Source organism: Oxyura jamaicensis, chromosome 1 (genome assembly GCF_011077185.1).
Source record: "Oxyura jamaicensis isolate SHBP4307 breed ruddy duck chromosome 1, BPBGC_Ojam_1.0, whole genome shotgun sequence".
Classification (NCBI taxonomy): Eukaryota; Metazoa; Chordata; class Aves; order Anseriformes; family Anatidae; genus Oxyura; species Oxyura jamaicensis.
Genome location: NC_048893.1, coordinates 203,263,506 through 203,276,087, shown reverse-complemented (window position 1 = coordinate 203,276,087; position 12,582 = coordinate 203,263,506). Strand labels below are relative to the sequence as shown.

General features: G+C 54.3%; 1 protein-coding gene across 2 annotated transcripts; it reads right to left on the bottom strand.

Moving 5' to 3' along the window:
• Window positions 1-1,032: 1,032 nt before the first annotated feature.
• XRRA1 (X-ray radiation resistance associated 1) lies at window positions 1,033-12,212 on the bottom strand. Of its 2 annotated transcripts, XM_035343739.1 has the most exons (18): window positions 12,014-12,212; window positions 11,023-11,177; window positions 10,728-10,799; window positions 9,854-9,926; window positions 9,015-9,112; window positions 7,793-7,926; window positions 7,210-7,308; window positions 6,241-6,491; window positions 6,037-6,077; window positions 5,408-5,443; window positions 5,182-5,298; window positions 4,081-4,174; window positions 3,597-3,715; window positions 3,016-3,288; window positions 2,604-2,769; window positions 2,379-2,491; window positions 1,989-2,094; window positions 1,033-1,447 (listed from the first exon to the last, which is right to left on the bottom strand). In XM_035343739.1, the coding sequence occupies exons 1-18, from the start codon at window positions 12,105-12,107 to the stop codon at window positions 1,182-1,184; spliced, it is 2,307 nt and encodes a 768-aa protein (XP_035199630.1). In that variant the 5' UTR covers window positions 12,108-12,212; the 3' UTR covers window positions 1,033-1,181. The 2 variants fall into 2 exon arrangements, with proteins under 2 accessions (XP_035199630.1, XP_035199638.1); XM_035343747.1 differs by lacking the exon at window positions 5,408-5,443.
• Window positions 12,213-12,582: the final 370 nt, after the last annotated feature.

The window sequence follows — 12,582 nt, the reverse complement described above, 5'->3', positions numbered from 1 at the left end:
GCGTCTGCCTGGTTTTCTCGGTGTTTTCTGTCAAACTGTTGAAGAACAAAGCTAGATGTTGCTACACTTTCCTCCACTGCGCTTTAAATCGTTGTGCTTTAGTGTTCTCCTCAGCTCGCCATCGGGAACGCCGGTGCGGTCAAAAGACTGCGGTGGTTTTGGGTCTCAGCTCAACCCCTCCCCCCCCCCGGGGGGGCTTCACCCGGGTTTATTGGGAAGTTACCGGGAGCCCGTTCGCTTGCATGTGTAAATGTGCGGGTAGAAATGACGCGCAAGGCGTCCGTCACGTCGTGGCTTTTGTTTGGAACAGAGCGAATCCTGCTGGTGAACGCTCGTCGCCAAGCAGAACCGTGCCAGCTGCGCGCAGATCGCGCGTGCGCTTCAACAGCAGCAGCGAGGACTCGAAAACTGCAGGACAAAGGCAGAGGTTGAGACGGAATAAAACCAGGTTCTGACAGCGAGCTGCCTCTCTCTGCTCGAGTCGCTGCGCGGGGGAAACCAGCACGGTCCCACCGTGGTCTGTCGGAGCGGGTTACGGGTGGCGCTGGCCCGGGGAGGCTGTTGATGAATGTTTTTGGGGGAAAAAAAAGGGTGAAGGTGAGTACGATGACGTAATCTTCACGTAGTTCGTGCTGCTTAGCCTCCACATCGCCCCTCGTTTCCCATTCCCTGCCCCAACCCCTTGGCTGCACTGGCGCAGCTCTTCCGGGGCTGGATTTGGGTTTTTTAAACAACTGGTTTTGGGCTCAGCCCCCCAGGCACGTTCAGGTCCAGCAGGCAGAGCCCCGGGGCCAGCCTTGCTCTGGTGACAGCAGGGACACCGTGACATTCAGGGCGGGCACCGTGCTGCTGCTCGTTGCTGCCAAAACCTCCCTGCAGCGCCCGGGGAGCGCGGCAGCTCTCGTAGGGGTCGGGTTTGTGCAGGGATGGGGAGCGCACACCTTATTTACAGGAGCTGCAGGGCACGACAGCCAGCAGACAGTTTTCACGCTCTACCAGCGAAGCGTTCCAGGTGTTCTGGTGAGATGTTTTTGGTGCTTTCAAGCTGGAATTTGCTGGCTGGGAGCCTCAGGTGAACCTTTTCCCTGCACTCAATTTTCCAGTCTCAGCAGGGAAGAATGGCTCCAACCAAGTTATAAAAAATAACAACTTTTATCCAAGAGGACAAAGGTCTGGGAGCTTTATTCACGCACTGCCTGTGCTGCAGCCTTCCCTTTGGGCACCTCCTTGGCCACTTTTTTCCCTGGCAGCTGCAACTTTTCAGGGCTCCTCTGCTTGGAAGCTGCCTCCCTGAGCAGAGTTTTGATCACCGGCACCTCGTCCGAGAGCCTGGCCGTGCCCGGGGCCGGCTCCTCGCCGCTCTCCAACACCTCCTGGAGCTCCTCCATCAGCCTCAGCGCCTCCTGGTACGTCCTGGGGCTGGATTTCCTCTTCTGCAAAGCAGATGCTGGAAAAGGTGGGAGCAGAGCGATGGCTCCTGCCATCCCAACCCAGGGGGCCGTAGCCAGGGCTTGGGGAGCCGGGTAGGAAGCGTGGGCTCACGCTCAGGGTTCAGGATTGTGCCACCACAGGGGCTGAGACAGATAAAACATGGCCAGTGCTCAAAGAGCCAAACCCTGCGTCATCACAGGGGCAAATACACTTTTACTCCGAGATGGTTTCCCTCGCAGCTGGGTATGGGTTACTCCTAGTTGTGGGGTTACTCCTAGTTGTGGGGTTACTCCCAGCTGTGGGGTTACTCCCAGCTGTGGGGTCCGGAGACTCCAGCAGTGCCTGCTTTGCATTTCCTCCTCCACGAACCCACAGCCAGAGCATCAGGGGCAACGCCCTGGGGGGGCTGAGAGGCTCAGGGATGTGGGGTGAGGCTGCAGCAAGCAGGGGAGCCTCTGTTCCCAATCCCCGCCGAGCTCGGGGACACTTGGTGTTGAGATTCTGCCCCTAAATCTGGCGTGACATGAAGAGGAGAGAGTAGGAGCGTGGGCACGTACCCAAGGGGACGTTGGTGACGGTCGAGGTGTTTCTCATGGCCATCAGGATCCCTTCCAGGACCTCCCCTTTTGTCTTGCGGGCGGGAGGGGCGGGCATCCTCCCGTGCTGCAAGGAAGGAAGGTCAGGAGGCTGCAGCGTGCCCGCCTCCCAGGGAGACGATCCTCCACCTCCTTCTCCCAAACGAACACAATCCTGTGCTTCTGCGGGAGGTAGGCGAGATGGATTCTCTTTTTTGGACCGAGCTGGTCCATTTTAGACACTGACTTAAGATTATCGATGTGTTAAGCAATAGTGGGTCAGCTTTCCACCACCCCAGAGCTGCACTGTGGATTCAGGGACACTTCCAGAGCACCAACGGTGCTGTTCTCCCTCACGTCTGGTCCCTTTACCTTTTTCCGAGGCACGTAGGGCTTCTGCAAGCTGTCCAGGCGTGGCTTGGCATCGCGGTAAACCAGGGGGTGATTCAGGATGTAGTAGAGTGCCTGCACGTTCTTCTGTATCCCTGTGAACCGAAGGGAAAACGGGACAACAACAGCTTTTGCTGCTCCTTTCTTGGTCAGAGCAGCCCAAAGTGCTCAGCAGCCTGCTCAGAGCCCTCTGCTCTCCTCACTCACCAACTGGCTCGATAAAATCCGGGTCGGTGTCCCCACCGAGCAGCTCCTCGTAGCCCTTGTAGCGCTCCAGAACAGCCCCAGGGCTCCTTTCCTCGCCCTGCTCGCTCCTCTTCTCCAGCCTGCCCTCCGCCACGGGTCGCGGCCGGGGCCTGGACACGTCCTCCACCTGGAAGAAGCAAAACAAAGGGTTCACAGCGGCATTTTCCTTCCAGCCCAGAAGGAAAAAGTCAGCCGGAGCCTGTCCTGCTGGGGTCAGAGGTGTCTCCCGGTGGCCCTGAGCCACGCAGCCACCACCTCGTCCCGTCCACGCGTGGTGGGAGCGGGCACGGGGCCCCTCGTTCCCTTAGGAAACACAGACCCGTCCGCAGAGCATTTCTGTTTAAGCCCCGAAGTCCTGCCCAGCCCCACACACCTGAGTCATGAAGAAGGCTTCAACGTCCTCCGGGGCTGTGCTGGGAGGCCTGGAGCCGCGTTCCCCGTGGCCCAGCAGCCTCGGCTTGCCACTGCCGCCTTCCCTGCTCGGTGCTGCAGGCGTGGGGCCGAGGGGAGGCAGCAGCCGGGGCGGACTGGGAGGCCCAGCACCTCTCTCAGCCTCTGTCACGGCTTCGAGTGGCCTCCACAAGGTTTCAGCAGGAGCTTCCAGCGTCAGCGGCTGCTTCTTGACCTTGGGGAGACGCGACGAGACCTGGAGGGACACGGAGGCGTTCAGGGGACATTGTGGCAGCAGCTTCAGCCCCCCAGGAATCCCTCAGATGAGGTCAAGGGGCAGGATTGGACCCAAAGATCCAGTTGCAAACCTTTCCCGGGCAATGAGGGGGTTGGACACCCCAGCCTCACGCGGAGCAAAGCTCCTCCAGATCCTTCCCTCCACCCTACCAACCCCGCTGGGGTCCTGAAAGCTCTTCCCGTGCCCCCCCCCCCCACCCTTACCCCAAATACTGCAGCCAGGGTTTTGTCCCTGCCCTAGGACAAACCCCATTTTCCCTGCCTCACCTTGCGGCTGGCTTTGAGAGGGATGGAGAAGCGCCAGCGCCCCGCAGCCGCGCTCCTGTGGCGAACAAGTTTAATCCCCAGCCTCTGCTGGAGGAGCCGGGTGAGCAGAGGCGGCCGCCCTGTTGGAGCAGGGGTTCGTGAGGATTTTATTCCCTCGGGAAGCTGCTGGAGGAGGAGCCCTGGATCTTCGGGGGATAAACAGCATTTGGGGGAGCAAAACTGAGCCCGAGAAAGCACCGCTGCAGCCCTGGTTGGGATGTTAGGGACTTCAGTGGGGCCAGGAGCAGCAGCAGGGCATTGGAACGGCGTTTGCAAGACTGCTCACGGCGTTGCTCTTTGGCAATGGTTACAGCACCTTTCTGGGGGCCTGGGCCAGCAGGGCAGGGGTGTCCAAACACCAAGTGACAACGACAAAGGGGTCCCTGTCCCCGAGAGAAGGAGGGACGGCGCAGGAGCGCCCCAGGGAGCCAGGTTCCTACCGTACCGCTCCGGGTGGTGGTGAGGGGGTTGTTGTGAAACGTCAGCTCCTTCAGCCGCGGGAAGAAGGCCACGGGTAAGAGCGCTGCCTCGTCCGCAATCTGCGAGAGGAAACGGTTTGCTGTTCATTCCGAGCAGCTGCCACCAAGTCAGTAGAGTTTTGTCCCAAATCCTCCCACAAAAACACATCCCTCCAACGCACGGGGACCCCAGCACTGGGCAGACGCGTGCAGCAGGGAGGAGAGGAGGAGGAGGAGGGAGGTGGCATCCCTGAACCTGAGGCATTTTGCAAGCAAGCAGAGCTGCACGATCACACCGCAGGGGACTGCGGTGGTTTTACCTTGCTGGGCAGCTCCAGCGCCACCACTCTCACTCAAAAGAGAGTGAAAAATTGCCCTCAAAAGAAGAGGGGAGGGAGAAGAAACGTGCTGGGAAGAAGAAAAAAAAAAAAAGCTCATGGGTTGAGATAAGGATGATTTAAGGATAATTTAATTAAAGGGAAAAGAAAGAGGGGGAAAAGGAGGAGGAGGCTCGTGTGCTGCTCGTCCACTGGGGCACCCTGAGCTCAGAGGGTGTAACCTGGCACTAACACTGCGAAGTCCTCATGGATAAATCACCTTCTGCTGCACAGACCCCGCAAAGTATCAGCCCGAGGGGAGGGTGGGCCTTCCCGTACCCGTTTTTCTGATGCAATCCCTTTTTCCTGGTGAATTTGGATAAATCCTTCCCTCAGAGGGCGCTGAGGCCCTGGCCCAGGCTGCCCAGAGGAGCTGGGGGTGCCCCAGCCCTGGCAGTGCCCCAGACCAGGCTGGGTGGGGTTGGGGGCAGCCTGGGCTGGGGGCAGGGAGCCCCTTCCAACCCAAACCAGTCTGTCACTCCGCGGTAACGTGCAGTGGTTTAGACAAGCTGGGTGCAATTCAGCTGCCTCGCAGGTGTCCTGTCCCACCTGAGCGATGCTGGATGCCTGAGACGTCCCCGTAGGTGGCAGATGGACACCGGGGAGAACTGTGCCCCTCTGCCTCAGGGGCCAGGGTACGTCCAAGGGAACTGACCTTGGGCTCAGGCAGCTGAATCTGCGCACCTGCACAGAGCCACGGGGCAAAATCACCTTGTTGAAGGCCAGGCTGAGACGCTGCAGTTCGGGAAAGGGAGCACAAATGTCTCTGCGCACGCAGGGAGCAGGCAGAGTCTTCGAGGCAGATGGGCCCCCGTCCCTGGAAACACCCTAAAGGGAGGAGGAAGAGCCTGAGGCGCCGCTACAGAGGCTCGGCAAGACATGGCAACACTTCCACGGGCACTGAAACCATTCATATCGGTGCTTCCCCAACCGCTACCTGCTGTGCTCCAGAGCTTGGGCTTGTGGTGAAAGCCTTTGAGGAAGGAACCGGGCAGAGAAAGGCAGCACGTTATCAGTCCAAAGCTCCAGGCAGGCTGGAAAACGGTGTCTCAAAGCACAACAGCCCTTTACAGCCCCGGGAAGGTGGTGACTCTGAGCCAGCTGGTGGCAGTTTGGTGGCAGCCTTGTTCGTTACACACTCGGTGGCAGATTGTGAAAATGATCTCCTTAGGAAACCAGTGCCCTCTCAGCAGGGACACGGCAAGGGGAAGCCAAGAGCTCTCATTTCCTTCCTGCTCCCTGCTGCCTGCCTCTAAAGCCCTCAGAAGCCTTCACATGAGCTCCAGGCACCTGAGCTTCGGTCCTCACCTGAGCTGCAGAGCACGCTGCCCCACGCAGGGAGCCTGTGTTTGCGTGTCTGCATGAGCAAAGAGAAAGCAATGCAACTTTAAGCTCAAGTGGTTGAGGGAATACTCGCTCCTGGCGTCCCTGATGGCAGACAATAATTATTGCAGCACCCAGAGTCCGGGCAGTACTGGTGAGCTTAAAAAAAGAGCTCAGAGAGAGGTGTGGGGAAGGGAAGCTTTGGAGCCTGCACCCCAAACCATCTCAGCCAACGGTTCTTACCGGCACCAGGCATCCCGGAAAGCCAGAATCAAACAGGACCCCTGCAATGAAACACAAGAAAAGTGAGGGTTTGGGTCTGTGATGCATGAAGCTGAGCGCTCAGCTGGCCCCGACCTGGAAGAGCCAGGCTTCACCCTAACATAACTGAGCCTTCTCCCACCGAAACAGCGTCAGCGAGGGCAGGGAGAGGCACGCACTGCTCACCTCTCCTGGCTGGATCCCCGTTGTTCCGTAACACGAAATCTTCAAGCTGCCCTTTCTTTGCTTCCAGCTCTTCCGGCACCTCCGTGCCCTCGTGCTGGGGCTGCTGCCGGAGGCTGCTCAGGGACTGGTACCACTCTGCCCTAAAAGTGCCGTCGTCCAGCGCGGGGTGGAGGGAGAACTGCCTGCTCTCTGCTTGGTGCAGGTAGGGGACCGCTGAAATCCCATTTCTGTCCAGATTCAGCTCCCTCAGGCTAGAGGAAAGAAGAAATGCACACACAAAGCCATCTGCTCCTCCTGGCAGCCACGGGGCAGGGAGCTGGCCCTCGAGCTGCCTCCTCGCTGGGCAGCCCGACACCCCCGTCCTGCTGCCCCATTCCCCTCCTCTCCTGACGCATAAAATCCAAACCATGAGCTCAGTTTGCTGCCCCCAAAGACCATGATTTCAGTCCCCCAGACCAACCTGAAGCTCACCAAGCACTAGCTCATGGTGGGAATTTAACAGACCAGGAGACACCGTGGCAGCTCATTAAATCACCAGAGCTCTGATGAGATTCCCTAATGGGATTCCCTAATTGCTCCTCTCCAACTGAACCATGAAAGCCCATGTTAAAGAACGGGAGCTGATCCGCAGCCTTTCCTAGAGCTGCTGCGCTGGAACTGAGGAAAAATGAAGGGAAATGAGAAGGGAAAATGGAGAAAGCAACTGCTTTTTTCTCAAATCAGACCTGGAGATCAGCAAACAGCCAGGGCAGGATCTGATTTAGCAGCCACCTGCTGGGTTTGGCCCACCTGCGCTTTGCAGCAGGCTGTTTGCTACCGTTTGGTAACGTTTGTGAGTACACAGGGAAGTACCCGAGTGAATCACAAAGATTTGGGTTTTCTTTTAAAGGTTGTTCCTGTGCAGCAGCTGACGGAGACGGCTGCCAGCCCCCAAAAGCCAGCGCTGCCTGCTGCCAGGTGCTCGCTTACCTGCAGAGATTAGAGAGGCTCACAAAGACACTCGGGTCTGACAGACGATTGTCATCCAGCACCAAGACCTCTAGAGACGGAAACCTTAACTGGGCAGAGCTGTGAATACAGAGAGGCTCATTAATAGCAAAAAGAGGCTCGTTAATAGCTCATTAATAGCCCACGCGAGTAAAAATGGGTGAAAAACACATCAGCTGCTGTCGCTGGGGGAAGATGTATCTGCTCGCTCCTCTGGCAGACAGGGCTGGGGCCGTCTGCATTTTTTGAAGAGGAAACTGATGTCCTGCCTAAAAGCAGCTAAATCAGATCAGTCTGAAAGACCACCCAGCACTGTAACTCTGACAGCCACAGGGTCTAATTAATGAGGAATAAATAGCATCCTGCTCACGTGGCTCAGCCACTCCGCTGCTGAATCACCGTCTGGAGGTCCCTTTCTGGACAGCAGATCCCCTGGGTGAGCACGGTCCTAGCTCAGGGCACCAAATCAGCCCCCTGGCTCCATTTCCTGCCCACCCAGCACATGCCATGGGCACGCCAGGATCCCCCTGGCCAAGGCAAAGCCCCGTTTGCTGTGTGCACTCACTGCCAGGAGCCTGCCAGGTCCGGAGGTAGGGTCCGAAGCCCGTTGGCCGTCAAGCGAAGGACCTTGAGCTGGGACAAATCCCCCAGTGTCCAAATATCCTCAGGGGCTAAGTTGTTATAGGAGAGATCCAGGTCCTGAAGGAAACAGAAGAGACCAGCCCCTGGAGCAAAGAACAGCTCTCTGCTGGCTTTCCCCAGGTGGATGTTAAATCCTTACAGAAAACTTGCCGTCGTGCTACCTCCCACCCCAGGGTGACGCCGTGAGCGTCTCTGACGTGCAGGGACTTCATGGACAGCAGTGGGACCTCGGCACGAAGGCTCAGGGCTGGTCACTCGTGTGACAGCAGCCAGGAAGAAAAAAGGGAACAGACCCTGCTGGGAGCTCATGCACAAGATGAGGCTTGAGGTTGAACAGCCGAGAAAGAAGCCTTTTAAGACCAAACTTTCCACCCAGCAGCCATCAGGAACTGTAAACAGTGAGAGAGAAATCCAGGCAGGGTCACCTCCCTGAAGAGAGCAAACCTCGGTGAGGCCAGGACCACTCCAAGCTGGAGGGAGAGGACGACATCCCAGGCACATTCCTTTATTTATATTTAGGATCTGCTTTATTTATATTTATGAATATATTTATTTATATTTAGGATCTGCTTTGTCCCTTTTTTCTTTTTTTTTAAACAAACAAGCAAAAAAAAATAGACTTTTGCTGTAGAAAGGCAGCTGTAACTCAGGGATACTGCAGAAACCTACCTGAAGAGGAGGAGGACAGGATGCAGGGCATGGAGGAGGATAGGGATCTGCCAGGGATCATACAAAATCGGGTGAAGGATGACACCGGTGACTGAAAGCCTGCCTGGCACTGGCAGGGTGAGGGTCCATGAGGAGTAAAAGAAGGGCAGGAGGTGAGGAGGACAAAAGTGGGGAGTCTATGATGGGCTGAGTGGAGAGGATGCTACAGCAAAGGGGTTGGCGCGTGACGGGGAAACGAGGAATCCTGTGGTAAAGGGCCGAGTAGTGGGCATCTGCGAGAGGAAGCAAGGTGTGAAGGTCCCTGAGGGACAGCAGAAGGCATGTCCTGGACTCACAAGGAAGCAGGAAGAGAGGATTACCCGACAATTTCAGAGAACTCACACTGCAGGGACACACGTCAATGCTACGCCTTAGGCTTCGGCGTTAATGCTAAGAGGGAGGAGATGAACAAGGTCTCGGATCCCCCCCCATCTTACTTCTAAATGCAGGAAGTCTCCGGCAGTGATTTTCAGATTTCTTAGGCCGTTCAAGGAAAGTTCCAGTTCCCGCAGCCCCGGAAACTTCCGAAACGGCTCTGCAAGGGTGGAAGAGGAAACAGTCCAGCAAGTGAAGACCAGCAGTAAGAGAACAAGCCAGGTCCCATCTTGGTTTGTCATGGACCAAAACCAGCAGGAGCAAGCAGGACTCTGTAATATTCCACTCACAGTTGGCAGATTTGAAACAAAATGCCAGCTCAACTAGACAGTTATCCCTACCATATACAACACCCCAACAGCCTACTCCTTAGACATCTGGTTCGTTTTCATGCATTTCCTTCCCCCCCCCAGCTGGATTCCTGCGTGAAGCTACTGACAGCCCATTTAGCTTATATGTCTTACTAGTCATAAAACAGATTTCCTTCCTTCTTATTCAAATTAACTGAGCCCACGACACTGGATTTGGATTCACCTCCCAGCTCCCCCATCAGCCTTCTGAGCCCTTGGGACAAGTCGTTTCATTATTCCATGTTTCTATATATTAAATGGGGATTTTCTTCGTAAAGAGCTTTGTTTCTAGTAACAAAAAGGGCACCACAGTGGCACACGATTATCATCACTAAAGAGGGAATTAGTGCAAGGATTTCAGCTCGGTAACAGAAAGGAAGCAATTCTGCAAGGTGCTGTCTGTGTTCCTGAAAACTCTTTGTAAAGCTCTAGACCCGAGTTTAGACAAGCATAAGCTGCCCTGGCTTGAAGAGCAATATCTGCTGTTTGGCAATGCAAATATATATATTTATTTATTTATTTTTTACCTTATTTTACCTATTTTACCTTACCTAATGTCAGCAGGTTCTCAGCAGCATTTATAAAAGCAACACCATCAAATTTCTCAAAATCATCTTCTTTAGCCTGGAAAAAGAAATATACATGTATAGTAAAAAGCAAAGCAAAGCAAAACAAACAAAAGCTGTAAACTGATCTGAAATAACCGGGGCTCTCCGTTTCTCATAGTGCCTAAATCATAGCACTTTGTTAGGTCTTCCTTTGATTTTCTGTCTATGGAGAGCATTTAAAGCACAGCTGAGTTGGTGGCTGGCTTCCAGAAGAGCTGGATTAGCTGAGCCCCCAAAGCAAATCCCCCTCTGTGCCCCCACTGCTGACCTTGCCCCCCTGCACATCGCGGGGTTCCTGGGCCACATCTGATGCCCAAAAGCGACCCACCAAACTTGGCCACTCCACAGCACGTCTGTCCTTCCCGGCACCAGGACAGAATCCTAAAAAGACACTAAAAAGCTATCAGCACCTCGGCTCCTTCTGTCTTTGCTCTGCCAGCTAGCCACCAGCCCAAAGAAAAGTTGCTGAAGCTACACTCGGACGTAGCTGAGATAAACACCCCTGAATCCAGAGGAAAACTGCTTGCAAGCGTACATAAACAGGGAACAGGCTGCGCCTGTTGAAGACCATGTTAATTCGGTGAAGACACCATTTAATTTCATTTTAATTAATTTAATTAATTTTATTTTTTTTTTAATTTTGTGAAGACATAATCCAGCAGTCTGCAAGACAGATCATTCAAGCCTGTTCACAGCTGGCTGGTTCACCCTCCTGGGCAGGAAATATGCCTGGTTCTGAGGTGTTTTCTCTGATTTCTGGAAGTTTTTTCAGCTTTCAAGGCAGTTCCCTAATATTTCTTGAGCTTCTGATACTCACAGAGACCAGATTTTGGTTGCTTACGTTCACGGAACACAGGTCAGAAGGGTTCTTCAAACAGTGGTGCTTCATCTGAAAGGGAAAAAAAAAAAAAAAAAAAAGAGAGATGTTAAGCCCTGCATCACATCTGTAAGCAACCTTTTATGTCTCTTCCTGGGACCTGAACCCCAAAACCAGACCTCAGCTGTCCCCCTCCTCACGGAGCGATACCCCCAGGTGAGGGTAGCACCTGGAGCCTCGGGTCACAGCAGTGGGGAAGGAAGTGGCAGGGAGATGAGGAGGGAGAGGCACTCACCAGAAATGGTTCATCCAGGACATTGTCTTCATTATTTTCTACCACGGAGGCAGAACGTGGGGGCTTTTTCCTCTGCTGTGCTGTCTCCCTGGTGGTTCCTGGCTCAGCCCAGGCCCGCGGGGTGGCTATGGGTGCCAGCAGCCAGCGCCCAGCCCCTGGCACAACGAAAATGCACAACAGAAATGCAGGGATTTAAAACGTTGAGTGACCATATATTAAAGATAGGAACGTTAAAGCTGCAGCCACAGCCACAGAAGAGGAGAAACATGCTACTTTAGAGATGCTAACAGAGCAATGGGCTGCAAACATAGAAATATGGGCTGAAGAGACTTCTAGAGGTCTCCAACCCACCCTCCCACCCAAAGCAGGACCATCAGCAACACCAGATCAGCGGCTTTGCCTAGCAGTTCCACCACCTCCCAGGGTAATTTGGCCTGCACCTCCTGCCAGTGCAGAAGTTTCTGCTAGCATCCAACCTAAACCTGCCAAGCTGCAATTTTTTACCTCGTTGTACCATCTGCCACTACTAAGAGGAGTCTGGCTTCGTTGTCTTTGTTGCTTCAGGCAGCTGTAAGCTGCAGTCTGGTCTCCCCTTGGACTCCTCTTGGCAAGACAAAACAAGCTCAGAGCCCTCAACCTCTCCTAAAAGGTCGTGTGTTCCAGCCCCTTGACCTCTCCACTGTTTCTCAAATACTATAAGACATTTATGCTGTTTCTAAGCATTTCACATGTGTGACTCTCACACCCCAGAGACGCAGAAGCTCTAGCTCAGAACAACTGATGAAGAACCACGCCATGCTATCCACGAGCCTTTCCAGAAGACTTTTTAGGCACAGTTTAGGCATAGCTTTAAGTTTTGTCATCTAGGTTATCAGCTGTGATGTTGACACAGAAAACCCCAGCTGAATGTATCTGGCACGGCTGGTGGATCTGCCCTATGGGCACGCCATAATTCTGCAGGGTGACTCCAACCAGCAGCCCTCAGCATCACCTTCTTTACCGCTGTGCAAAATGTTTCTGGCAGGAAAGCAGTTAGTCACATAATTGCTTCCATCGCCTGTTTTATAGAGTCCGGTTGTAGCCATCTCGACTGCAGTATTCCTGGGAAGAGTGGGAAACAAATAAGTGGGTTAAAATTTCCACTGCCTCTAGCATTGCTTTGCTTTAAGCAGCCCTTTACAGAGGTAGTCACAAATTAAGTATCGGCTTGTACACAAAGGAATACTGTGACACATGAAGAGCATCGCTTTTAAAATGGAGAACAAAATGAGGTGATAGGCATATGTGCATTATTTTCCATCTCAAGAGAGTGAAATGCAGACACCAGAGAGCGCGCGGGTCAGGCTGCGTGGACAGTGACTTACAGGATTTCAGCTTGACCCATTCCTCTTTCCCCCAGCTCTTTTCCATTGTCATCTGAGGAAAAAATCACACACCTTCCAGCCCTTGGAAATCTAGTTCAGAGGTGTTACGTCGGTAATTAACTGTAGCATGAAGCACAGCACCATCAGTACGGGTGGAGGTGCTCAGAGCCACGCTGGCACGGCAGTGAGATGGAGG

Bases quoted from the DNA above. Each gene is read 5' to 3' on its own strand.
- XRRA1 (XM_035343739.1), bottom strand. From the start codon at position 12,107: ATGGCTACAACCGGACTCTATAAAACAGGCGATGGAAGCAATTATGTG. The intron at 3,716-4,080 runs GTACGGTAGGAA...CTGCTCCAACAG, and splicing joins CCTCACCACCACCCGGAGCG to GGCGGCCGCCTCTGCTCACC. The intron at 1,448-1,988 runs GTACGTGCCCAC...CACCTTTTCCAG, and splicing joins CGTCACCAACGTCCCCTTGG to CATCTGCTTTGCAGAAGAGG.